The following is a 26,257-nucleotide window of genomic DNA, read 5'->3' as shown; positions in this document are numbered from 1 at the left end:
TAACCGGAACATGTTTATTAATCTCCCCACTAAGGCTTGGAGGAGTCTGGGAAGAAGGCGCAAACCAACAATGACCAGGGCTTTGTTACCAGTGCCCCAGCTCCCACCCCACTCCAGCAGCAGAAAGCAGACTGTGGAGACCAGGTGCTCATGGCTTCCCCGCCCTCCACCCGGAGAGAATGGAGGCCTGAAAGGCAGGGCTGCCTCCTTCCTCTCGAGCCAGGCTGGGACTGGAGCCATGTTTCATGTGCTCCTTCCTCTTGTTCACCGTTTCCAAGTTCTTATGTCCTTGAGTGGAATGAGAAAGGGGAGGAGAAGAACATGTCAGAATCCTGCAATGAGGGTAGAAGGAAGATGCAGAGTCACAGCTACAGCCCAGGGGCCGGCAGAAGAGCCAGGTACCCTCTGCTGGTGAGTCTGTTTCCCCTCTCCACCCCAAAGCTCCAGAGCAGCTATGGAGATACCCAGGGCCTTTCTCTACGTGACAGCTGTGGTGGCCTGTGGGCATCTGCCAGGCCCGGCACTCACGTCGATGCTGAGCTCCGTGGTGTCCAGGAGGTCCAGGCCATGCTCGCTGAGGGAGGAGGGGCTGCCAGCCTCCTACAACAAATGGGGCAAAAACTACGTTAGTCTCTGAACCCCTGTCCATTGCCAACAGAAATATGGTTCCAGTTGAGTCCCAAAGAACAAGCCCAGGGGCCACCCCACTGTCCACCGCAGTGTCCCCTCTCTCGGCTTGCTGAGTCCCTTAAAATGCATTCAGCTTTGGCACCAGCGGACGGGAGTCTCTTTAGGACAGACCAGAGATTTTGCTTCCTGGTCTGCTGTGAGTGGTGTTATTTGCCTCTCCTTCCCTCTGGCGAGAGCACAGCAGAGAGGAGCACACAATGTCTGTCACTCCCTCAGATCTGCACGTCCAAATCCACCACCACACTGGGAAAAGCAGCAGGACGTGGGCAGGCCCTTCGGGAGGTGAGGAGGTGAGAGGGATTAATGTCTAAGAAGCCAGAGAGCTAGCTTGCTCTTTTCTACATGTGAGGACACGAAGCATGAGGACTTGAAGTGGTAGTGGCCCTCACCAGAGTTTGCCGTGCTGACCCTGTTTACCTGCAGCTAGGCTGCAGTGCTGTCATGGCAGTCCAGGTTGCTATAACCAAGGGTTTTTGGTTTGGACTTTGTGTCAAGATGAGAAATAGGCTGAGAAGGGACAGGGACCGGCAGTCTTGTCAGAAGGGAGCAGGGAAACAGGGCAAGGGAGGGGAGTGGAAGTGGATGTGTTGCAAGGGTGCGTGGATGAGCCTGAATCCCTGGCTGTAGGAAGAACCCAATCTTACTTATTTGGGGATTAGGAGGTGGAGTGCTATTTCAAGTCTTTGTCATTTTTTAACTTATTTTCCTATTTCTTTCATAAAAGTAGAATCCAAGCCAAGTCAGCAGTAACTCGTTGCTCTTTTCTTGTCCTTTGTGATTCTTTCCAACTGCTGTCCTAAGCAGCTCTGAGAGGAGAACTGCTGCATGCCTCTGGCCTGTCAGCCCCCAGGTCTGGAGGAAGAGGGGGACACTGGGTACACATACCTGGTCTGCCTCTTGCCACTCCTCACTTGATTCATTCAGGATTCTTAGCTCTTCCTCATCCTCTTCCATAAGGCGGAGACTGCTAGGAGTGGCAAAAAGTAGATTTCAAACTGTTATTTCAGGCCCAAAAGTTTCTTACAGATACCCAGGAAAGGATGGGCAGCAAGGGAGCTGGGCTCTAAGTTCCCACACCTGCACCAGTGAGCGCTGCTCTTTACACAGGAGAGCTGGCTCTACACTGTGCTGGGACAAAGGCAAATCCAGGCGGCACTGGCAGGTTCCTGCTCTGGCTTAGGTGAGAAGCTCTCAGGGTGGTGGACGTGCAATGGAGTCACATGAGGATGGGAAACTCACCAAGTTAGCGGACTGCCGTGGCCAGGGCTCGGAAGGTCTGGTGGAACTCCCAAATGCAGAGCACCTGAGTGCCTGTTTCTCTGGCTTCTTGAGATAGGCAGACTGGTGAGAATGAGACAGTGACAGGAGAAGAGTAAAGGAAACACGGCTCACTCTTGTGATCCTACAGGCTCAGGAGGCTAAGACCTGGAGGATCTCTGTTTAAAGCCAACCTGGGCGAGACTTCACTTTCAAAGTAACCAACAAAAGGCCAGTCGTGAGGAGTGGCTCAAGTGGCAGCACGCCAGCCGTGAGCAATCAAGTTCACTCGGGGCTTGCTGGCACTGGAAACAATAAATGAAAGGTAAAAGAGGTAAGGTGGCTAGTGTTAAAAGCCAGAGTGTGTAGGTAACCATAAACTGCACACCATGTTTCTAACAACGACAGAGTGTGGGAGAGACATTCTGAAGCTATAAAAGGGAACGTAAGAACACCCAGGGTCCACAGTATGCTGCAGTGGAACCAAATGAACACCAAACCAAGCCTAAATCAAAACAACGAACTGGGGACGAGCTGGCCTCCTTTCAGCCTCACCGGTAGACGAGCTCCAGGCTTGAGCCCTCTTCTTCCTTCTTGCCCACCACGCGCAGTGGCTGCCTGTTCCTCAGCACCGTGGAGGTGAGGGTAGGAGTGGGTGGGATGCTGCTCAGCTGCAGGCTCTCTTCCTGGGAGGAGGATGTGGAGGACACGCTCTCTTCCTGGGGGGAGGGGAGGGAGGGGAGGGAGGGGGAGGAGGAGGACGAGGAGGGGGAGGAGGAGGAGGAGGAGGAGTCCTCTTTCTGATGCTGATAGGAGCCTACAAGAAAGCAGATGGGATCTGCTCTATGCACCTTTACTTTTCCCAGATCCACCCAGGTTTGGTAAGGGGAGTTAAGCAGAAGAAAGTGGAAAACTCACATGACCTGTTCCCCTTAAAACTGAGCAGAGTGCGGAACACACAGCCCCGCACTCCAGAGTCCACACACTAAAGCTACAACTCTATACAAGTCTATGTTCAATGGGAGACTAGCAGGGCTCTACCTAGGCCTTGTTTACACAGCTCAGAAAACAAGAGGGAGAGACAGAGAAACGGTAACATTCACAGATGAAAGTAAGACTTCATAGAGACCCTAAGCTTGAGAGGTCTGCAATGAAGATGTCAGAGGACTTGTAATTCCAGATTTCTGAGAAAAAAATGCTAAAACAGCCAGATGCAGTTGCTCACGCCTGTAATCTTACCTACTCAGGAGGCTGAGATCTGAGGATCATGGTTCACAGCCAACCAGGAACTAAAGCCTGTGTCTGTGAGACTTGTATCTCCACTTAACCACCAGAAAACCAGAAGTGGCCTTGTAGTTCAGCCTTGAGCTGAAGAGCTCAGGGACAACACCCAGTCCCAGACTGGGTGTTCAAGTCCCACGACTGACCCTACCCCCACCCCCCAAAAAAAAGCTTAAAATTGCTGCTGATTTTTCAGACCACAAGCTGGAGCAGATGCAAAGGGGCCAGGAAAGAACAAGAAAGCAAAAGATGGAATTTTCTGAAAGCCAAGAAAGAATGACATGATGGCAATGTCAGTGACGTGACAGGAGGGCTGAGTAGAAGGGCTCCCTTCGACAGGGAGAGGACCAAGGAGGGCAGATGAAGACTGCTGCCTGAGATGCCCATTGACTGAAAAATTCTATTTCAAAACATCAGCCAAATGGCGATGATTTTTAATGATCATTATCAACACCCCCATTTATCCATTGAAACCAGCAACCCAGAACTGACCTCAAACTGACTTCTGCTCTAAACTCCAGCTTCTGACCCCCAGCTGTCTGTCTGGTTTCTGTATTTGGACAAGTGCATCAAAGCCAAAGTCTCAATCCTCCCACAACTACTCCACTCCCTGCTTTCCCCAGCTTCAACTAATCACTGCAGGCACCCTCCACTTTTCTGTCTTACACTCAACATCTAGTTTGTCGAGATTCCTTGGAAATGCATCTCGAATCAGCCTTTTGCCCCCCACTTCCATCCTCCTCCCATTTGGATGTGCTCACTACATAGTGGTGGGGTCCTCACCGGTCTTCTTACTTCTAACCTAATACCGCCACCTTGGTAGTCACAAGTAGAGCTGTGTCTCCTCTGGGATACTGTGACACCTGATCTCAAACCCAACATTCTAGCCTCATAGTCTCTGCTATTCCCTGAACATCTTTCATGTCTTTGGATTTGCTGCTCCTGGTGTTCTGATTTTCTCCTTAGTGACTATTAAAAATAAATTAGGAGGCAGCCAGGCACTGATGGTTCACCCTCATAACCCTAGCTACTCAGGAGGCTGAGATCTGAAGATCACAGCTCAAAGCCAGCCTGGGCAGAAGTCTGTGACACTCTTACCTCCCAATTAACCCCAGAAAACTAGAAGTGGTACTGGGGCTCAAAGTGGTAGAGCACTAGCCTTGAGTGAAAAACCTCAGAGACAGCCCTGAGTTCAAGTCCCACTACTGACAAAATAATGAAGTCACATTAAAAAATTAGGCAGTTTCAATGTCCTAGGTCTTGACATCAGCAAGCCTGAATGCAAGTCAGAGTTAATGGCTTAGAGGCTGAAACTTCAATCAGAAACCACCAAATGAATCTCCAACCTCTAACTAGAGACTTTCTACTTCAACCAATCAAATATCTACTTTGTCTTATTTCAAAAACACCTTACAAGCCAGGTGCAATGACTCACTCCTGTGATCCTAGCTACTCAGGAGGCCAAGATCTGAGGATCACAGTTCAAAGTCAGCCAGGCACTAAAGTCTGTGAGATTCTTATTTCCAATGAACCACTAGAGACTCTGAAGTGATGCTGTGGCTCAAAGATAGGGTGGTAGCCTTGAGTTGAAAAGCTTAGGGTTCAGTGCCCAGGCCCAGAGTTCAAGCCCCACAACCAGGGGGTGGGGATGGGTGGAAGGAGAACACCTTACAAAGCCCCTGCCTAGAGTCCTAGTTAACCTAGGAGGCTGAGATCCGAGGATTGTAGTTCTAAGCCAGCGCTGGCAAGAAAGTCTGTGACTTTTCTCTCCAGTTAATCACCGAAAAGTAAGGTACGGAGCTGTGGTTCAAGTGCTAAGAGCCCTAACTTCTAGGTGAGAAAGCTAAGGGACAGTGTCCAAGTGAGTTCAAGCCTTAGAACCAGTGCTCACATGGATTCCAGTGCATACTCACAAAACAAACCAAAAGTAACTGCCCCACACGTGCAGTCCAGCGCTGCCCAATTCAAATAAGCTCTTTAAAATGTCAATGTGCCTTTTTTTTTTCGGCTTTTCTTTCTTGGTACTGGGGATCAAACCCAGGATGTTGCATTTGCTAGGCAAGTGTTTTGCTACTGAGCTACACCCCAGCCCAATGCCTACATTTTTAACACTATACTCTAGGGTTTGTTTTTGTTTTTAGCAGGGTTCACATTCTGTGAAGACTTCCCTGTCACTTCCCCTCCATAAGACTACAAACCTGGGCCAGGAGTTTTGCCTAGTGGTAGAGTGCTTGCCTAGCATGCGCGAAGACCCAGGTTCGATTCCTCGGTACCACATGCATACAAAAAGCTAGAAATGGTGCTGTGGCTAAGTGACAGAGTGCTTGCCTTGAGGAAAGCCCAAGGACAGTGCTCAGGCCCTGAGTTCAAGCCCCAGGTCTGGCAAAAAAAAAAAAAAAAACAGTTAGCTTTTTTTGCTCGTCTGGTACTTTACCACTTGAGCCATACTTCAACTTCCAGTTTGGGGCTGGCTATTTGGAGATAAGAATCTAAATTGATTTGTCTGCCTAACTTGGCTTTAAACTGCAATCCTCAGGTATCAGTCTCCTGTGTAGCTAGGATCAGGTGTGAACCCCTGGCACCTAGTGCTGTGCTCAGTTTTCCTATTTTTTTTTCCAGTCCTGGGCTTGAGCTCAGGGCCTGAGCACTGTCCTTGGACTTTCTCAAGGCTAGAGCTCTACCACTTGAGCCTCAGCACCACTTCGGGCTTTTTTTATGTATGTGGTACCATGGAATCAAACCAGGTCCTCGTGCATGCTAGGCAAGCACTCTACCACTAGGCCAAACTCCCGGCCCTCATTTTTCCTATTTATCCTGCACAAACCTTATACTTAAAAAAAAAAAAACCAAAACAATTCTAGGTTAAATTCTACCTAACTGGGGAAGCCTACATAGATCAATTTAAAATGATATGACCCTTTCTCTTACAAGTGTTTATTTGTACAAGCCTTCAGGCAATTATTTGTTGGCAAGTATTCATAATTCAGACTTCCTGCTGACTTCTCACATGCTGGTGGGAAGCAGAGGTCATTCCTGAGTTTCAGGACAGACGGGGAACTTTCCTATCTAAGTCCATACTCTTCCGTCTCCCGCATTTCATTTCACAGTTCTCTTTGAGTCACGCACTCATTGTTTCAGCGTGCCCGATGGTGAGAGGCTGAGTCCATAGCCATACCCCCTGTGCTCTTCCCCCTGTGCTCTACCAGGAACACGGTGGGAGTGCTGACCACTGCAGACTGTGAGATCATTTACCCCATCGTGTACGCTTCCAGCCGAGTCCTGTCCTCTGCTGCAGGGGAGTTTCTGTACTGGAGGTGAGGAGGGCCCCTACCACCACCCAACATGGTATTGTTTTCTCTCCCTCTCACCCACTGCTGCTCTGCCTGAGGACTCCTTAAACATACTCAAGTCTCCACTGGTGTCTCTTTCCTTCCTCAACCCAGGGGACTTTCCTGTCCCTCTGTCCTCTCTTGGGGCCATTCTTTCCCTCCATTGTGATTACTGTTTCCTCAAGTCCCTCCATTCTGTGTTTTCCCCATGTGTCCATTGCCTCTGTCCTGAGGGTGAGGCAAGAACAGGGGCCACAGCACCACTTCTGGATATTTCTGAGTTTGTGATACTGAGGAATAGAACCCAGGGCCTAGTGCATGCTAGGTAAGCACTCAGGCCACACTCCCGGCCCCCTATTTCATTTTGTACAGAAGTTCGCTGTTTTTAGTTGTTTGGTAAAACCTTGAAGAAAATGAAATCCCTTAAATGAAGTGTTAGACAAAATTAAGTGTAGGGGAGGCCTAAGACCACCCCTAAGCAGAGGGATCCACCAAGTGTTGCCAACCCCTTACCTCCAATGTGACTCTTCTCGGACTGGAGGCGGTTCTGAGGGCTGGGCTCTGCTGGGTTCTCCACAGGGCTAAGTGAGTGGCAGTAGGTGGTGACTGGACCCCATGGAGGACCTGGTGCCTGGGAGACCTGCTGCAGATACTTGTCCAGGTAGGAGAGTCTAGAGAGGGGTCAAGAAGCTGACATGACTACTGAGCCCTCTGGAGCCCATGGCTCTGCTTGGCCACCCCCTAACTTACACGAGTGGCTTGTCCTGATGGAAGAGGCGAGGGGAGAACTCTGAAAGGAGTTCCAGGAATGCCAGGTTGGGGGGTTCTCCGGAGGAGCCAGCTGGAGGAAGCTCAGAAAAGGAGAACTTGATGCCTTCCCTTGGTGGGGCAGAATTAATTCATTCTGAAATTCCCTCTTGTTGCCCGGAGCATACCCATCCACCACCTCAGGGCAACTGCTGCCCCTCCACAAAACCCCTCTCCAGGACTCACTGCCCACCCTCCCTGTACCAGGCCTCCAACCAGCACATCCTCACTTGTGAAGCTTGACCACAACATATCGGTTCTGAATCTGGTGGGGTCCAAAGCTCAAGGCAAACCTCCGGGCTAGGTCTCTCATTTCCATGAAGGCTGGCTGCTCACTCAGGCCCTGGGGCCCCTGCTCCTGAAGAAGTTCTGTGTACAGCTGTGTCAGGAAGGCATGGCATTATTGGAAAGGGAGGAATAATGTGGTTCTAGCAAAGAAAAATATTCCCTCCTCTGCCCAAAAATCCCACGGGGCTCGGAAGGACATCTACTATTGCTGTTTTTATTCCCAGGACACTGCCCCAGTGTCTGACTCCTGCAGCAGACCTTTTAGCCCTTCTCTGTTACAATAAATAAAAATGCCTGGCAACTAAAGGAGGCTGTGAGAAAATAAACTAAAATTGAGGAATTCCAGACTGCTTTATTGTTGCTCCTTCTAAACCCTGATGGTAGGACTGGGATAAAACTACCGAGTCACAAACATCTTTCCCTTATTTTCTTGTCCTCTCTCTCCCTACCTCCTTTCCCCTTTTCTTTTTCTTTTTTTTTTTTCCGTGTGTGTGTGTGTGTGTGTGTGTGTCTCATGGGGTTTGACCTGGACCTGGGCTCTGTCCCTGAGCTCTTCAGCTCAAGGCAACTGCTCTACCCCTTGAGCCACAGCACCACTTCCAGTTTTCTTGTAGTTAATTGGAGATAAGAGTCTCATGGTCTTTTGTGCCTGGGCTGGCTTTGAACTGTGATCCTCAGATCTCAGCCTCCTGAGTAGCTAGGATTACAGGCACAAGCCATCTTGCCTAGCTTCAGAAACATTTTCTAAGGGACATCAAGGCAAGAAGGACCTGTCATGTGAAGGGAAAGTCAAAATAAGAAGGTTCCTTCTCTCAGGGGGCTCATGGCCTAAGCCACTGATGGGAGATAGAGTGTGGTGGGGACCTTGGAGAGAAGGCCACAGATGTGAGGGAGCACCTGCTTGAGGCTGAGCAGCAGGATTCGGGAACAATGACTTCGGTCAATCTGCCTTGCTCTTGTCAATGTTTCCTTTATAATGTCACCATAGTCCTGGTAGAACTGAAGAAGAGGAAACAGGAAGAAAGAAAATGTTTAACCATAGGCAAAAAAACCTTTCTCTTTGATATGTTTATATCCTTAACCATGCCTCTTTCCTGAAGAGCATCAGATCAACATGAAGCAGCACGAATCTCAGACAGGACAGATGTCATCCCCAATGGGTAACCGAACTCAAAAGAAATCAACAGGGGCTGGGAGTTTGGCCTAGTGGTAGAGTGCTTGCCTAGCATGCACGAAGACCCGGGTTCAATTCCTCGGTACCACATACATAGAAAAAAGCTGGAAGTGGTGCTGTGGCTCAAGTGGTAGAGCTCTAGCCTTGAGAAAGTCCAAGGACAGTGCTCAGGCCCTGAGCCCAAGCCCAGGACTGGCAAAAAAAAAAAAAAAAGAAAGAAATCAACAGCTTAGGTAAAAACACAAAGGAAGGACTGTTACCTGAGCCTATTTCTTGGGCGGCATCAGCCTGCCAGTGCCCACTCTCACACGGCACTGCGGTATGCGCAAGCCCCTCTCCCCACAGACACAACCCACTGAGCAGAAGTTTCTGTGTGGTGTTCCCTGCTGGCCGGGAGCCTGCCTGGCAGGCCTGGTACACTGAGGTGCTCATTACACAAAAATCAGTTCAGATGCAGGCCAAGGTGCTAAGCTACACATCTAGGTATCGTGCAAGGATTAGTCCCTTCTTTATTCTTTTTTTTCTTCTTACATCATCCCATTACATAAAAATTCAGTTTGGAGGAAAAAAAATAGGGAGGAGAAAGAGGAAAGGAAGAAGGCATTTCGCCTCTATTTTCACCACAGTGATCTACTACTTAAGTCTTTTTTCCCCATCTATCCATCCATCTCTTGGGTACTGGCAGCTGAACTCATGACTTTGTGCCTGGTAGTCAGGCAGTCAGTCTACCATTGGCTGCACATCTCCAGCTCCCTAACCTTTATTTTAGCTTCTGCCGTGGCTTCCTCTTATTTCTCCTTTAAGCCTGAGACCCTCACACTCCTCCCCTCCCCCCCTTCCTTTCTATGATGCGGTAGTGTTTGAAGCCTCACCATACCTTGTGGTAGTGCTTGAAAACATCTGAGGCTGCATCTAGTTCTAGCACTCCATAAAGCAGTAACTTGCAAAAGCCAGAGAGGAGGCGGCGCCTGTGGTGCAGCTGCTCGATCTGCTCATCGTCCTCAAAGTAGGAGTGACCTGCCCATCAAAGGCAGAAGCAATCACAAGCTTAGGCCTATTGCCTTTAATACCTGAGCCCAGCCCAGCCCCAGATCCCTCCTGAGTCCCCAGGCATAGTCTGTATACCACTGCTCGTGTCTTCAGGCTGGAGAAAGACATGGTCCATGAGGAAGCTGGCTAGCTCAGACTGGAGAGCAGTTTCTGGAAAAAACACAAGGGGCCGAAGGAACTCTCGGCCCTCTACAATCATCTGAGGACTGAAGATGATAAGCAGATCACTTAACACGATAAAAGCCTGTTGGAGGTAATAACAAAAAAGCAGAATCTTTACCAAGATTAGACATATAGCTAACATCCCTATGACACAGGGTCTCCTCAGACCATGGAACTTTATTCTCCCTGCTCCCACCTTCTCTTGTATCTTAGGATCTACATCAGAGAGGCAGCTCTGGCAGAGTTCACAGAATGCCACCATTCTGTCCTTCAGACTCAGCAGCTGATTCTGTGGAGACAGTAACTTGTGAGAGGCATGAAGACTCATCACTGAATATCCGTCCCCTCCTTAGACCTAGCCTTACCTTGGAAGCAGCTGACTCAACAAAGTGGGCTAATGTCCATAGAATGGAAAAATATCCAAGAGTCAAGGCTGGTTGGACGACCTGGAACCATGAAATGTCAGCAAAATGAGGTTTGAGGCAAGTGGCATGAGCAAGCAAGGGAGAAGAATGGGGTGGACTGATATACAAAGCAATGAAGAAGGGAGAAAATGAAACGGGGAAAACAATTCTTTTTCTAGGGGAGGAGAAAAAACCCTGGCATTTCAAAGAAATAATATTCCAGACAATCTTTAGAAGCTTCCATAGAAACAGAAATGTTCCATCTCTCTAATTCAGTGACCATCTCCTGGAATCCCTCAGTATTCTCCTAGACCCTGCGGGGCTCCGGAAGATGGCTGCTTTTGAGCACTGAGGCACAGGGAGCCTTCTGAAAGATGAATGAAGAGAGAGAGCCCACCTGATCTTCCTGTGTGTTCATTCCACACACTAGGTCTGGACATGGGTAGGAGAGATTGCCACACAGAACACAGGCTCTAAAGAATGCCTTCCTGGGGTCTACCTGCCTGGCGGGGAACCTCTCCTGTATCCACGGCCTTTTGGAGGAGCCTGTAGCATGGCTCGTAGAGCTCCCATCGAGTCAGGTCATGAGCACTTTGTGGCAAAAGAGAGACATTCTGCTCAAACACAATGAAGAAACCAATGAACAGCCCAGACACCCAGAGAAGTGAGATGAAGAGGTGATGCTTACGTGTAGAAGGCAGAAAGGCGCTTCATTGTAGTTGCCAGACTGTATATCTCGTCCTCATCAAGTAAAGATGTCTGAGAGAAGGAAAAGGTCCTCACAGGATTTGCCCAGGAACTCGGTTACCCACCTTCCTGACTTAGAGGCCCTCTGCATCTGATTCTGGTGTCCTGCCATTTACCCCAGCTCCTACCTGCAGCAGCTCATTCAGATCTTGCTTGAAGTGGTCGGTGAGCAGCTCCATCAGTTGGCTGCGGGTGAAGTCCACGCGGGTGAAGAAGGTGAACTCGGGCTTGCAGAGCACATGGAGGGCGTGCGCGCTGGCCTCCAGCACGGCTGGGTCTGAGTGCTTCATCACCACCTCCTGAAGCTGCTGCAGGAGCAGCTCCAGGTGCTAAGGAAAACGGTGGGAGAAGTCAGGGTGGAACAAAGGTTGACCAGGGAAGAAAAAGGGTTGGAAGCCATAACTCCAACAATAAGACACCTAAAAGGGGGGAGGCTTAGGAATCCTAGTCCTACAGCAGAGTAGTCAGGTACAGAACACAGATCTCATTGCTTCCTCACCTTCTCCAAGCGCCCAGTGCAGAAGATGCTAAGGTCAAAGTAGTCAAGAAGCTGGAGTAGAGGAGCAACTTTCTCTGCATCTGCTGAGAACTGTGGGGTGCAGGCACAGCCCTGCCTTTACCTAGCAGGCTGCTATCCCCCTCCTCCCTGCAGGCTGTACCCTCACCGCCTCGCACCCAGGCCAGATGGAGAAGCAGTACCTTTGTCAGGAGCTGGGGCAGCAATGGGATGAGCTGCTCGGCTAGCTTCACCTTGTCATTGGCCTGGAGCTTGCGTTCCTTAGCAGTTAGGCCCTACAATTGGAGTCACTGAGGGGTGGACAAGTGTGGACAAACATAGCCCAGCCCAGTGTATCTGTGTGTCCTTCCTCCTCAGTGACCCCTCTCTACCCAGAGAGGAAAAGAAAATACAGCAGCTCACTTCAGAGTTCCTTTTTCTGGAGATGGGAATCTTAGAGGGGTGAAGCTATGCCCTAGCCCAGAACCTAGTTCAAATGATGCCCACGGGCTGTCTGGTTTCAATACTTCTCACCTACTGCCGAACCTACTTCTCATACCATACCTTTTTCCCAGTGACCCGTCCCACAGGTGGCTGAACCTCTGCAGCTTGCCGGGCACTGGACACAAGGATTTCTATCAGTGTCCTCTCCTGTACACTGCTCAAGTCTGGGTTGGCAGCAGGATCAAAAAGAGAAATACACATTATCTACCTTCTACCTCTTTAGGAACACATGCCACTTTTCTGCCCTTTTTTTTTTTTTTTTTTAAATCATGGGGCCTGGGTGCTGTTCCTGAGCTCTTCAGCTCAAGGCTAGTGTTCTACCACTTGAGCCGCAGCACTGCTTCTGGTTTTCTGGGGTTAACTGGAGATAAAAGTCTCACAGACTTAGGGCTGGGAGTTTGGCCTAGTGGTAGAGTGCTTGCCTAGCATGCACGAAGACCCGGGTTCAATTCCTCAGTACCACATACATAGAAAAAAGCCAGAAGTGGTGCTGAGCTCTGGCCTTGAGAAAGTCCAAGGACAGTGCTCAGGCCCTGAGCTCAAGCTCAGGACTGGCAAAAAAAAAAAAGTCTTACAGACTTTAGTGCCTGGGTTGGCTTTAAACCGAGATCCTCAGCTCTCAGCCTCCTGGATAGCTAGGATAACAGGTATGAGCCACCAACACCCAGCTACTCTACTGCTTCTTAGGTCAGGAAAGAAATCTTTCCCAATGTTACAACAGAAGAGGCAGAGTGCCTATCCCCAGTTACCACAAGACACTCACTCAGCTTCTTCTCCAGTAGCATGCCTGCCAGGTTCTCCCAGTCCTTCAGCCGAAACCCTGCACAGTCCCATAGGCTGTCCACTAAGTAAGCAGCGTGTTCATGGAGCTGGGGAGAAGAGGCAAAGTGAATGAGTTACCCATGCCACATCAAACTGCTCCAGGAAGCAGTTGCTGACACTCAGGGCCTGCCTTCTCACACCGCTCGCCCTGTCTTCTACTTGTAGATCTTAGGCACTCTAGCCATCCATCCCCATCACCTCACTCTCCACGAAGAAGGCCGTCAGAAGGTAGAAGAAATTCCTCTGGGCATGTAAACTCCAGTGTCGCTCCTGTTCCCTTCCACCCCCTGTTCTTGCCTCATCCTCAGGACAGAGGAGCCTGTGAAATGGACACATGGGGAAAATACAGAATGGAGGGACTTGAGGAAACAGTAATCACAATGGAGGGAAAGAATGGCCCCAAGAGAGGACAGAGGGACAGGAAAGTCCCTTGGGTTGAGGAAGGAAAGGAGACACCAGTAGAGACTTGAGTATGTTTAAGGAGTCCTCAGGCAGAGCAGCAGTGGGTGAGAGGGAGAGAAAACAATACCATGTTGGGTGGTGGTAGGGGCCCTCCTCACCTCCAGTACAGAAACTCCCCTGCAGCAGAGGACAGGACTCGGCTGGAAGCGTACACGATGGGGTAAATGATCTCACAGTCTGCAGTGGTCAGCACTCCCACCGTGTTCCTGGTAGAGCACAGGGGGAAGAGCACGGTATGGCTATGGACTCAGCCTCTCACCATCGGGCACGCTGAAACAATGAGTGCGTGACTCAAAGAGAACTGTGAAATGAAATGCGGGAGACGGAAGAGTATGGACTTAGATAGGAAAGTTCCCCGTCTGTCCTGAAACTCAGGAATGACCTCTGCTTCCCACCAGCATGTGAGAAGTCAGCCAGTGTCAGAGAGAGACAGGGCTCTGGAGGAACCTGTTTGATGCCAGAAAGGCTCATCTGGGAGGCCACCGTCCATGTTCCAGGACTCACTTGAGAATAACAGTCAGCAGCCTGATGGCCTCCACCGCCACATCGTACTCTTTGTCCATGGCCATGGCCACCATCCGGTCCTGATGGGAAGAGGACATGCCCATTAACCCACCATACCTGCTCTCAAGCATCACGCTCTCTTAGAACTTGAAAATTCCTAAAGACAGAGGACAAGAGTAGATGATGGGAACAGATCTATCCGAACAGGGAGAGAGACCTGAGGTGGGCAAATGTGAATCCATCACAGCCAAGGTCAATCCTGGGAGTACTGTCCTCACCATACCTTAAAGCGGCTGGTGAAGAGCTCTAGTCGAGCAATCAGCTCCCGGTTGCTGTACAGCTCTTTTAGAGCCTTCAGGCACTTTAGGCGAACTTCCCCCTGCTGTTGGAGAGGGACGTAAGGGAACAGAAACAAAGATGATCCTTTACTTGATCTCTCCGTAGCTTCTGCAATCTCGCCTAGGTAAGCATGAAGGTGAGGACTCTGAGATATAAGAAGACACTGAACAGCTATCTTGTCAAAGCACAAAGAAGTCACAGAAGACTAAGGCAATTATCATACGAAGATCTTGAGGCTACCATTCTGTATTTGTGCTATCAATCCATCAATAACTTGTTTCCTTTTTCACAAGGGAAGTCTTTCTTCCTGATATATCAGCTGTGAAAGCATTTCATCTCCTGTATATACCCTCCTTTCTTCCACCTTATGCTACCTTCCTCAACACTGGGACAGTCACAAGGTTCAGTGCTTTGATGGGTTGATCACTGCTTACTAGGTGAAATGCCTACATGACATGATCAGAAGAAGCTGTAGTGTCCTTGGGCAGGAAGAAGAGGACAGTGACAGTGAGGAGACCAAGTGGACTCTACCTTATCATGCAAGGTCCAGCCAATGTACTTTAAATAGCTGTCAGTGAGGAAAGAGGTGCTGTAGGTTTGCATCCAGCACCCAAGCTCCTCCATACAGATAGCACGGATCTCAGGAAGGATGTCCCTGCATGGACAGACACACCAACTCATCACCTTCTCTCCTAGCTCTCTCAAAGGCCAAGTCCATGCTTCTCATTCCCCCTCCCAATGCCAACACAAAATGTAGAACATATGATACACAAGTACATGAAAATAAATGTTTTCTTTCTACAGGATCTCCAAGGTAACTGAACCAGTCCTATACAAACTTGTCCTCCATTCCTACCTCCAAACTCCTACCTCCCCCACCCCTCTTTAACATTCATACTAGGACTTGAACTCAGTGCCTGTATGCTGTCCCAGAACCATTTGAGCCACAGTTCCATTTCTGGCTTTTAATGGCTAACTGGCAATAAGAATCATGGACTTTCCTACCTGAGCTGGCTTCTAAAGATCCTCAGATCTTAGCCTCCTAAGTATCTAGTATTATAGGCATGAATCACTGACACCTGCCCTCCATACCCTGTAAAAACTCAATTTTAAAAGTTCATTTATGGGAGGCTGGGAGTTTGGCCTAGTGGTAGAGTGCTTGCCTAGCATGCACAGACCCGGTTTGATTCCTCAGTACCACATACACAGAAAAAGCCAGGACTGCTACTGTGGCTCAAGGAATAGAGCACTAGCCTTGAGAAAGCCCAAGGACACTGCCCAGGCCCTGAGTTCAAGGCTCAGGACTGGCAAAAAAAAAAAGGAAGGAAGCAAGGAAAGAAAAGAAAGTTCATTTAACTATTAGCTAAGGGATGTGTTATATTTTCATTTTACTTCAAGGAAAGACAAAATCAGGCTGAAGGTGAAGGAATTGAGTAAAGCAGACTCTGAAATTAGAAACTACTGTAAATACTTTTTTTTGTCACTTCTGGGACTTGAACTCAGGGTTTGGGCCCTGTCCCTGAGCCTCTGTGCTCAAGGCTAGAATTTGAGCCAAAGTGCCACTTCTGGCTTTTTCTGTTTATGTGGTACTGAGGAATCAAACCCAGGGCTTCATGTGTGCTAGGCAAGCTCTCTACCACTAAGCTACATTCCCAACCCATAAACAGTCTTCTTTAGGACAAAGTAAAACCATAGGAAAAGTTTGATAAGCTTTACAAATGACTCAGAAAAGCCACTTTTTGTTTATTTTCTCATGTCCAATTGCAGAAAGATTGAAGGCAGAATCAGATTTGGGGCAAAATTAGAACAAAACATTCTACAATACTTTATCTGCTCTTATTTTCTCTCCTCAAAGATTTTATATGGTCCTTTGTGAAGATAAACAAAACCTTACTAATTTGAAACATTTTCAGTTTTTACTCCAGCTGCGTTAGTTCTGGGATAAACTACATAACTAAGGTTTGGAAAAGCGCCATGTCACTTCTACATATGCCGAAACCAAGATACTTCAGTAAAAGGAGAAGCCGTGAGCTCATCACCTGTATCGGTGGATAAAGACGCCCCTGAAGATGGCGTTCATCATCCCCTCTATCTCCTCTTGATGCTCGTGGAGCTGAAGGACGAGAAGAAACAAGTCAGTTCACCTTTCTTGTTCCTCTAAAATGTAAGGCCACAAAGACATGGAAAAGAGAAACTTCCACCCACTTTCTAATACTAGAAGACATAGAATAAATTCCTGGTCTTCTCTCCTATGTTCTCTTAAAAACTGTCTCATTCACCAGGCACGGTGGCTCATGCCTGTAATCCTAGCTACTGAGGAGGTTGAGATCTGAGAAGCCGATTCAAAACCAGCTCCTCACTAAGTCCTCACTAAGTCTGTGAGATGCTTATCTCCAATTAATCTCCAGAAAACTGAAGTGACACTGTAGCTCAAGGAGTAGGGTGAAGTCCCGTGACAAAACAAAAAAACTGGGGTTGGAAGTTTGGCCTAGTGGTAGAGTGCTTGCCTAGTATGCCCAAAGACCTGGGTTCCGTTCCTTGGTACCACATACGTTGAAAAAAGCTGGAAGTGATGCTGTGACTCAAGTGGTAGAGCTCTAGCCTTGAGAAAGTCCAAGGACAGTGCTCAGGCTCTGAGTTCAACCTCCAGGATTGGCAAAAAAAATTTTTTTAATTAAAAAAATTGTCTAATTCTACAAGAAGTAGTATACTCAAATATGTCTCAGTGGTTTATTTCTCTTTGGTAGAACATAATATCCCCTGTGCAATTAGTCCACTCAGATGCCCTGGTACTTGTATTTTTCATTGCAGTTCTTTGTAGTTGCTTGGCTTGCTTGCTCAGCTAGCAGGGTATTACCTGAGCCATACTTCTAGCTCATACTTTTTGCTACTTATTTTGAATATGGAATCTCATGGACTTTTCTGCCCTAGCTGGTCTCAAACCACAATCCCCTATATCTTAGCCTCCTGAATAGCTAGAATTACAGATGTGAGCCCTGACACCCATCTAAAAGTTTTTTGGTTATCTGTCATTAGAAAAATAAACTTGCAGACCAGGTGATTGGCCTAGTGGTAGAGTGCTTGCCTAGCATGCATGAAGACCGGGGTTTGATTCCTCAGGACCACATACATAGAAAAAGCTAGAAATGGTGCTGTGGCTCAAGTGGTAGAATCTTGAGAAAGCTTGAGAAAGCTCAAGGTCAGTGCTCAGGCCCTGAGTTCAAGCCCCAGGACCAGCACAGGAAGTAGATCCAGGGAAAAAAATTAAACCTGAACTAGACCGCAACATTTGTTATCCAGTAACAAAGACCAGGGATGCTGTTAAGTATTTTACAAGGACAGAACAGCTCCTGAATGTCAATAGTGCTGAAAACCATAGACAGATAAATGATACCAAGAAAAAGGAAAAAGGGATAATCCTAGAGACTCAGGAGGCTGAGAACTGAGGAGCACATTTCAAAGGCACCCTAAGAAGACTAATCCAAGAGACTCTTATCTCCAATTAACTAGCAAAAAAGAAACAAAATGCCAACAAAAATGGAGGCATGAGCAACTGGTGTGGCCTGGTGGTAGAGTGCTTACCTACCATGCACAAAGCCCTGGGTTTGATTCCTAGGTACCATATACACAGAAAGGCTGGAATTGGTACTGTGGTTCAAGTGATAAGAATGTTAGTCTTGGGGCTGGGAGTTTGGCCTAGTGGTTAAAGTGCTTGCCTAGCATGCATGAAGACCTGGGTTCGATTCCTCGGTACCACATACATAGAAAAAAGCTGGAAGTGGTGCTGAGGTTCAAGTGGTAGAGGTCTAGCCTTGAGAAAGTCCAAGGACAGTGCTCAGACCCTGAGCTCAAGCCCAGGACTGGCAAAAAAAAAAAAAAAAAAGGTAAAATTACCACCACCATCCTTATTTGGTGCCAGTCCTGGAGCTTGAACTCAGGGCCTGGGTACTATCATGGAACTTTTTTGCTCAAGTCCAATGCTCAACCACTGAAGTAGCAACTCCACTTCCAGCTTTTTGGTTGTTAGCTAATTGGAGATAAGAGTCTCCTTGATTTTCCTTCTCAGCTAGCTTTAAACCATGATTTTCAGATCTTAACCTCCTTAGTAGCTAGTAACTGGTGCCATCTCTTTCTATTTCTTAACAACATTACCTTCTCTGTCAGTGGCTGGCTTTCAGTAATCTTGTGATACCTTCCACACTATATATTTAACATATTGGTCAAAACTATATATATATTTGTGTGTGGGGGGGGGGGGGTCATGGGGCTTGAACTCAGCCTGGGCCCTCTCCATGAGCTCCTCAGCTCAAGGCTACTGCCCTACCCTTGAACCAAGTCCCACTTCCCATTTTCTACAGGTTAATTGGAGATAAGAGTCTCAGGTCCTTGGGGCCGGGAGTTTGGCCTAGTGGTTAAAGTGCTTGCCTAGCATGCGTGAAGACCTGGGTTCGATTCCTCGGTACCACATACATAGAAAAAAAGCCGGAAGTGGTGCTGAGGCTCAAGTGGTAGAGCTCTAGCCTTGAGAAAGTCCAAGGACAGTGCTCAGGCCCTGAGCTCAAGCCCAGGACTGGCAAAAAAAAAAAAAAAAAAAAAAAAAAAGACTCTCAGGTCCTTTTGTGCCCAGTCTGGTTTTGAACCTTGATCCTCAGATCTCCGCCTCCTGAGTAGGCAGGATTACAGGTGTGAGCCATAGCACCGGCTTTCAAAACTATATTGTTTGTATGAGATGCAGGTACTGCATTGTAAGCACTACTGACAATGAATGAAAATGGAAACTGAACAAAGAGGAAAAGCAAAAATCTCTTGAAATCAGACATGGGATGGGTGCTGGTGGCTCACACCTGTAATCCTAGCTACTCAGGAGGCTGAGATTTGACGATTGAAGTTCAAAGCCAGCCTGGGCATGAAAGTTCATGAAGCTCTTATCTCCAATTAACCACCAGAAAACTGGAAGTGGTGATGAGCACTAGCCTTGAGCTGAAGAGCTCAGAGACAGTGCCCTGGCCCAGAGTTCAAGTCCACGACTGACCCCCCCCCCAAAAAAAAAATCAGATATCATTTCTTTTGAGTGATATTGGGATTTGAACTCAGGATCTCATGCTTGCTAGTCAGGTACTCTACCACATAAACCACTCTGCCTGCCCTGAACATAATTTTTGAACCTACAATGAGTTCTGACAGAATGGCCTAATAAGCTGCTACCAGACTCCATAATTCCTTATCTGAAAGACTGCTCATGACCTGTACTTACCTAGAAAAATACTGAGGTGGTCTACAACAGCAGATTGAAGCTGGGAGGAAAGGAGAAAGGGAGGGAGGAAGAGGTAGAAAGCACTCTTTCCTCACCTCTTTGCGTTTCTTTTGCAGGCTTTCAAGCCGCTCAGAGGCTCTCTGTTCTGGCCTCTTGTTTCTTTCAGCCTCATACTGACGTTGATTGTTGTCTCTGTGCAAACTCAGTTGGAGGGCAACTTTTACTAAAGAGGTCATCAGCTTCATGGCTTTGAGTCAAGAAAAATACAATTATGTATTATGTAAGTCAGAGAAGAGAACATGAGCTGGAAAGAGAAAGAAAAAGGGCAAAGACATTGAAGAGCTAGCATAGGTGATTCTCAAGTCCTAAGAGTACTTGTCCTAGAGTAAACTTTCCCACTTCACTAGTTCTTCTTTCTTGGTCAGTCATGGGGCTTGAACTCAGGGCTTAGGCACTGTCCCCGAGATATTTTGTTTAAGAGCTCTCCCACTTTGAGCCATAGTACCACTTCCAGTTTTGTGGTGGCTAAGTGGAGATAAGAGTCTCATGTAAGGCCAGGAATTTGGCCTAGTGGTAGAGTGTTTGCCTAGCACGCATGAAGACCGGGGATCAACTCCTTGGTACCACATACATAGAAAATGCTGAAGTAGTGCTATGGCTCACGTGGTTGAGCTCTAGTCTTGAGAAAGCACAAGGCCCTGAGTTCAAGCCCCAGGACTGGCCAAAAAAAAAAAGTCTCATGGAATGGAATTTCCTGCCCTGACTGGGCTTTGAACTTTGATCCTCAAATCTCAGCCTCCAGAGTAGCTAGGATTATAGGTGTAAGCCTGATTGCCCCTCTTTACTCTTTTGGATTTCTTTTAACCCTTAATATATATGCAGGGATGAGCTATAAGATACTAAGGCCAGAAAATCAGTTATATAGTCCTTTTCATGCATTGAGAAAAGCATAAATGTTTAAGATAACAGTGCTAAGACACTAAAATAGTTAAGATGTATGTGGGAAAAAAGACCTAGAACCAATGACCCCCCCCAACCCCCACGCCAAAGATCTCACAGCACAACAAATGCTCACCAGCCAAGGTGCTAGTGTGGCGGAAGGCTCGGACCTGGGAGTCTGAGAAGCCAGTGAGCAAGGAAATGAGCTCATCCATAGGAAAACTGTCGTAGAGGAGGCTGTACTGGCATTGATAGACCAATGTCTTTATAAACTCACAGAAGCTTCCCTGGAACTTCTTCCAGGATGGGCCAGGAGCTGTCAGGGGATATTCCCCTGAATCCTACAGAAAGTTGTTTAAAAAAAAAAAGTTATTATCAGATCCAAGAAGCCATACAAAGTTGGATATGAAAATCTTACAGCAGGGTGAGGAGGGTGGCTTAAGTGTAGAGAGCTCACCTAGTAGAGTTCAAATCTCAATACCACCAAAACAAATAAACATGCCCCAAAATATAGTAACTATGGAATCTACAATTTGATTTTTGTTATTCTCCCCAACTCCAGATTATCTGAGGTACCACATAATTTTATGGGTATCTTTTAGTCCCAAGAGATTAAGCATATCCGTCTAAAAAGCTGCCTCATTTCCCAGAATCAGAAAGAAGATACTGGAGAATAGAATTCCAATCTTCTAGTCCACCTCATTAAACTGTTCAGTCAGGTGCTGGATGATTTCTGAGTTGGACATCTTCTTAAACATCGCAGGGGTCACCATGCCTAAAGAATGAAGAAAATAAGACACTTTAACAGAGGACACTAGGATATTGGAATCATTTACAGACCTATTGGAAAAGGACCGAGGGAACACTCAGAAACAAGCTTAGGTGAGGATTCTAATCAAAAGCCTGTCTCTGGGGCCAGGAGTTTGGTCTAGTGGTTAAAGTGCTTGCCTAGCATGCATGAAGACCCGGGTTCAATTCCTCGGTGCCACATATAGCAAAAAGCCGGAAGTGGTGCTGAGGCTCAAGTGGTAGAGCTCTAGCCTTGAGAAAGCCCAAGAACAGTGCTTAGGCCCTGAGTTCAAGCCCCAGATCTGGCAAAAAAAAAAAAAAGTAGGAGATTGCCAGGCACCATGGCTCACGCCTTTTATACTAGCTACTCAAGAAGCTGAGATCTGAGGATCTCAGTTCAAAGCCAACCCAGGCACTAAAAAGTCCCAGATACTCTTATCTCCAATTAATCACCAGAAAACAGAAGTGGCTCTGTGCCTCCAGGGGTAGAGCTATAATCTTGAGCTGAAGAGCTCAGGGAGAATGCCCAGGCCCAAAGTTCAAGTCCCATGACAAGAAAAAAAAAAGTAGGAGATTATTTCATCTATAAAGATTAAGAGGCACCTGATAGTTTACCTTCAGATTTGTCAATTTCTTTCTTTCTTTTTTTTTTTTTTTGGGTCATGGGGCTTGAACTCTCGGCCTGGGTGCTATCCTTGAGTTCTTCAGCTCAAGGCTACCACCCTACCCCTGAGCCACAGCCCCATTTCCCATTTTCTAGTGATTAATTGGAGATAAGAATCTTAGGGTCTTTAGTATCTGGGCTGGCTTTGAACCGCAATCTTCAGATCTCAGCCTCCAGAGTAGCTAGGATTACAGGCCTGAGTTACCACACCCGGCTAGGTTTGTCAATTTCTATTATTCCTTACATAAGCATGAGTGTTTTCCGTCTAAGAGGTCTTACCTCAAGTTCCTATATAGTTCCTATATAGTTCCATACTGAGTAAAATTACTCATCAAAAATGTAATAAAATAAAGGCTGGGAGTTTGGCCTAGTGGTAGAGTGCTTACCTAGCCTGCACAAAGACCCGGGTTCGATACCTCAGTACTACATACATAGAAAAAAGCTGGAAGTGGTGCTGTGGCTCTAATGGTAGAGCAAGAGCCTTGAAGAAGCCCAGGGACAGTGTTTAGGCCCTGAGTTTAAGCCTCAGGACTGGCAAAAAAAAAAAATAGCAAAATAAGTAAAACTCTTCACTCCTCTGTTCTTTATTTTCTCCCTCAATTTAGAAAATGTCTACTACTGTTCATTTAATTGGGGAGAAAATTTAGTAACACATGAGTAAAAGACTGGATATTAGAAAAGGATAGGAAATCACCTTTACATCCACAGGACCGGACGAAAAAGTTAATGAGCTCCAAGAACCCTTTACTCTCATCTTGCTTGTAGTTATCCAGCCATTCATCCACCAAAGACTAGGGGGAAATGTAGATGATTTCTGGTAGTATAACAAGGAACAAAAATCCTGTTTCATCTTCTCAACTGAAGCATTTGTGCCTCTGATTAAAACATGCAAACATCTTTTTAAACGTATTACTGAACTAGAGTGAAAGGCAGAATTCTATATGCAGGCTGAAAATGAGATGAAGGCGGCAATATTGACAGGTTAGAAGTTGACTTATTGCCTTGACATGTCATTAAACCTGGGAACCCTGACTTGGTGTCCAGATTATAGCACGGGTACACAGCACAGGACTGTGAGCCTGTCTTTCCAACAAATATAGTCTAAGAGGAGGCTTCTATACAGAGCTGGGTCTTACAATGACACACGTTTATGAAGGCAAAGAATGAAAAATAAATTCATAGGGCAGATGGGGATAACAAAGAAAAGAACTCTCTCTTGAGAAGACAACCACACTAGCAGCTTCAGATTTGGACTTGAAATCCAATTTCACATTACCTATCATACCAGAATACTCTCAACTAGAGATTTTATGAAAATTATTCTGTGGGATTTCCATTTAATTATCATAAGCATACAGATTCAATTATTTAAAACCCACCTTTCATCCAGGACCCAATACATAGCTGCAGGAAAAATGAACAGAGTGACAGTAAAAATCTAATAAAACATATAAAGAGACAAGGTACTGACAGTAATAACTGGAAAAAACAGACAATAGAATATATTCATGAAGGGGCCAGGAGTGTAGCCTAGTGGAACCTAATATTCATGAAGCCCTGGGTTCAATTCCTCAGTACCACACACACAGAAAAAGCCAGAAGTGATGTTGTGGCCCAAGTGGTAAAGAGCTAGCCTTGAGCAAAAAAGTGTCCAAGGACAGTGCCCAGGCCCTGAGTTCAAGCCCCAGAACTGGAAAAACCAAAAAACCAAAAAACATGAAGTCTTTGGACACTAAAGTTATTGATTAAACAAATGATTGTGCTGATACTATGATTAAAGAAATAAAGAAAGAAAGAGAAAGACAGAGAGAACTCAACATTGTCAAAGAAAAAAAAAAAAGTTGCTCTTGCTGGACACTGGTGGCTTACACCTGTAATCCTACCTAGTCAGAAAGCCGAGACCTGAGGATTATGGTTCATGAAAGTCTGTTATACACTTACCTCCAATTAATTACCAGAAAACCAGAAGTGGAGCTGTAGCTCAAGGGGTAGAGCACTAGCCTTGAGCAGAAAAGCTCAGGAGAAGCACCAGGCCCTGAGATCAAGACCCGTAACCGACCAAAAAAGAAAAAAGAATCTCAAGAGACTTTCCTACTCAGACTTGCTTCATTTAAACCTTGTTCCTCAGATCTCAGCTTCCTGAGTAGACAGGATTACAAGTGTGAGCCACTGGTGCCCAGCTAGTATTTTCTTTGTTTTTTTAAAGTTTCTTTTCTTCTTTTTTTTTTTTTTTTTTTTGCTAGTCCCAGGCTTGAACTCAGGGCCTGAGCACTGACTGTCAATGGGCTTTCTCAAGGCTAGAGCAGTACCACTTGAGCCACAGCACCACTTCCGGTTTTTTCTATGTATGTGGTACTGAGGAATGGAACCCGCGTCTTTGTGCATGCTAGGCAAGCACTCTACCACTAGGCCAAACACCTGACCCTAGTATTTTATTTTCTAAAGTATATGTAAGTTTTATATATGTTAAGATAATAGACATGCAATAAAAAAACAGTAAAAAGAGGGCTGGGAGTTTGGCCTAGTAGTAGAGCACTTGCCTAGCATGCACGAAGACCCAGGTTCGATTCCTCGGTACCACATACATAGAAAAAAGATGGAAGTGGTGCTGTGGCTCAAGTGGTAGAGCTCTAGCCTTGAGAAAGCCCAAGGACAGTGCTCAAGCCCTGACTCCAAGACCCACGACTGGCAAAAAAACAACAACAAAAAAAAATGTGGGGCAAGGGGCTGAGGGGCTGGGATTTTGGCCTAGTGGTAGAGTGCTTGCCTAGCATGCACAAAGACCCAGGTTCGATTCCTCAGTACCAAATACATAGGAAAAAAGCCAGAAATGGTGCTGAGGCTCAAGTGGTAGAGCTCTAGTCTTGAGAAAGTCCAAGGACAGGGCTCAGGCCCTGAGCTCAAGCCCAGGACTGGCAAATAATAATAATAGGGCCAGGAACTTGGCCTAGTGGTTAAAGTGCTTGCCTAGCATGCACGAAGACCCGGGTTCGATTCCTTGGTACCACATATATAGAAAAAGCTGGAAGTGGTGCTGAGGCTCAAGTGGTAGAGCTCTAGCCTTGAGAAAGTCCAAGGACAGTGCTCAGGCCCTGAGCTCAAGCCCAGGACTGGCAAAAAAAAAAATAATAATAATAATGAAATGTGAAGTGAGTGACAGTGGCTTATGCCTGAAAACCTAGCTACACAGGAGGATGAGCTCTGAGAACTGTGGTTCACAGCCAGCCTAGGCAGGAAGGCTCATGAGACGATCTCCAAGTAACCACAAAAGAAGGCCAAAGGGGAGCTATGGTTTGAATAGTAGAGTGCTAGCCTTGAAGACAAAAGCTCTGGGACAGTGCCCCCAGCCCTGAGTTCAAGCTCTAGACCCAGTATGTTTCCTTTCCCAAGTTATCTAGTGCTTCTTCTGGCCTATTTGATCAATCAATAAAGGCAAAATTGTTCCCACTCTATGATAACTTTAGGAAAAAGAGCACTGTCTCTTATCTAAGTCTCTCAAATAACTCCAAGGACTCAGTCGGGGATATTTTTTAAGTAAGTAAATTCGCTATAATGTCTACAACAAAACAAGTTTGGGATTTGAAGACATGGCTCAATCATGTCAATGAGTGAAAGCATCAGATACTGAGTTCGGTTCCAGATCTCAAAGGAAAAAAAGAAAGCAAGTTTCCTAACACTTTTCCTTATTTTCCTTCTACTCAGAGTGAGATAGCATGAAAAAGCAGGAAATGCTTTACCTGCATGTCACTTTTGGCAGCTTTTACAGCATCAAAGAGGTCATTGGCTGATGATGGTTCTGCCTCTCTCTGGCCATTACAGCAGTCAGTCTGGAACCCCTTCTTTCGATGTTTTGGCATCTAGTAAATATAAAAAGACCAGGCATGAAATAAAAGTGAAAGTGATGTTGACACTTGACCTAATCATTATCAGTGAGCTTAAGCTGCCCATTGCACTGCACTTTACATTACTGATTTAAAATATATATATATATTTATTTACTTTAAAAAAAAAACACCAATATTAGCCTGGCGCAGATGGCTCACATTTGTAACCCTAGCTACTCGGGAGGCTGAGATCTGTGGATTGTGGTTCAAAGCCAGCCTGAAAAGTGCCTAAGACTGGTCTCCTATTAACTACCAAAAAAAAAAAGGCAAAAGTGGAGCTGTGGCTCAGATAATAGAGCCCTAGCCTCATAAATAAAAGCCCTAGCAAAATAAAAGCTCAGAAACAGCTCCCTATCCCTGAGTTCAAACCTCAGGATCAGGGGAAAAAAAGTAGAAAAATAAATAACCAGG

At 46.6% G+C, this 26,257-nt stretch overlaps 1 protein-coding gene across 2 annotated transcripts in view; it reads right to left on the bottom strand.

Annotated features, from left to right (window-relative positions):
- Positions 1–26,257, bottom strand: part of Stag3 (STAG3 cohesin complex component) — a 33,297-nt gene continuing 7,040 nt past the window's right edge. Inside the window, exons 4-34 of one of the 2 annotated variants that reach the window (XM_090324344.1) lie at positions 25,700–25,819; positions 22,657–22,753; positions 21,208–21,284; positions 20,646–20,850; positions 19,666–19,817; positions 16,356–16,429; positions 14,848–14,971; positions 14,261–14,359; positions 13,978–14,057; positions 13,572–13,679; positions 13,210–13,330; positions 12,953–13,058; positions 12,250–12,353; positions 11,889–11,981; positions 11,689–11,778; positions 11,318–11,518; positions 11,131–11,201; positions 10,946–11,033; positions 10,404–10,484; positions 10,235–10,327; positions 9,952–10,120; positions 9,704–9,843; positions 8,550–8,651; positions 7,595–7,743; positions 7,308–7,436; positions 7,071–7,228; positions 2,503–2,764; positions 1,930–2,031; positions 1,576–1,657; positions 529–600; positions 1–288 (exon numbers count right to left, since the gene is read on the bottom strand). In XM_090324344.1, the coding sequence (XP_090180470.1) occupies positions 265–288; positions 529–600; positions 1,576–1,657; positions 1,930–2,031; positions 2,503–2,764; positions 7,071–7,228; positions 7,308–7,436; positions 7,595–7,743; positions 8,550–8,651; positions 9,704–9,843; positions 9,952–10,120; positions 10,235–10,327; positions 10,404–10,484; positions 10,946–11,033; positions 11,131–11,201; positions 11,318–11,518; positions 11,689–11,778; positions 11,889–11,981; positions 12,250–12,353; positions 12,953–13,058; positions 13,210–13,330; positions 13,572–13,679; positions 13,978–14,057; positions 14,261–14,359; positions 14,848–14,971; positions 16,356–16,429; positions 19,666–19,817; positions 20,646–20,850; positions 21,208–21,284; positions 22,657–22,753; positions 25,700–25,819 (3,573 nt within the window). In that variant the 3' untranslated portion in view covers positions 1–264. The remainder of the gene's footprint in view (positions 289–528; positions 601–1,575; positions 1,658–1,929; positions 2,032–2,502; positions 2,765–7,070; positions 7,229–7,307; positions 7,437–7,594; positions 7,744–8,549; positions 8,652–9,703; positions 9,844–9,951; positions 10,121–10,234; positions 10,328–10,403; positions 10,485–10,945; positions 11,034–11,130; positions 11,202–11,317; positions 11,519–11,688; positions 11,779–11,888; positions 11,982–12,249; positions 12,354–12,952; positions 13,059–13,209; positions 13,331–13,571; positions 13,680–13,977; positions 14,058–14,260; positions 14,360–14,847; positions 14,972–16,355; positions 16,430–19,665; positions 19,818–20,645; positions 20,851–21,207; positions 21,285–22,656; positions 22,754–25,699; positions 25,820–26,257) is intronic. The other variant, XM_090324345.1, reaches the window with a different exon arrangement.

The sequence above is a fragment of the Megascapheus bottae genome, chromosome 34, assembly GCF_031878675.1.
Source record: "Megascapheus bottae isolate mThoBot1 chromosome 34, mThoBot2.hap1, whole genome shotgun sequence".
Classification (NCBI taxonomy): Eukaryota; Metazoa; Chordata; class Mammalia; order Rodentia; family Geomyidae; genus Megascapheus; species Megascapheus bottae.
The sequence above is the reverse complement of the archived record's forward strand: the minus strand, read 5'-3'. Positions and strand labels throughout refer to the sequence as shown.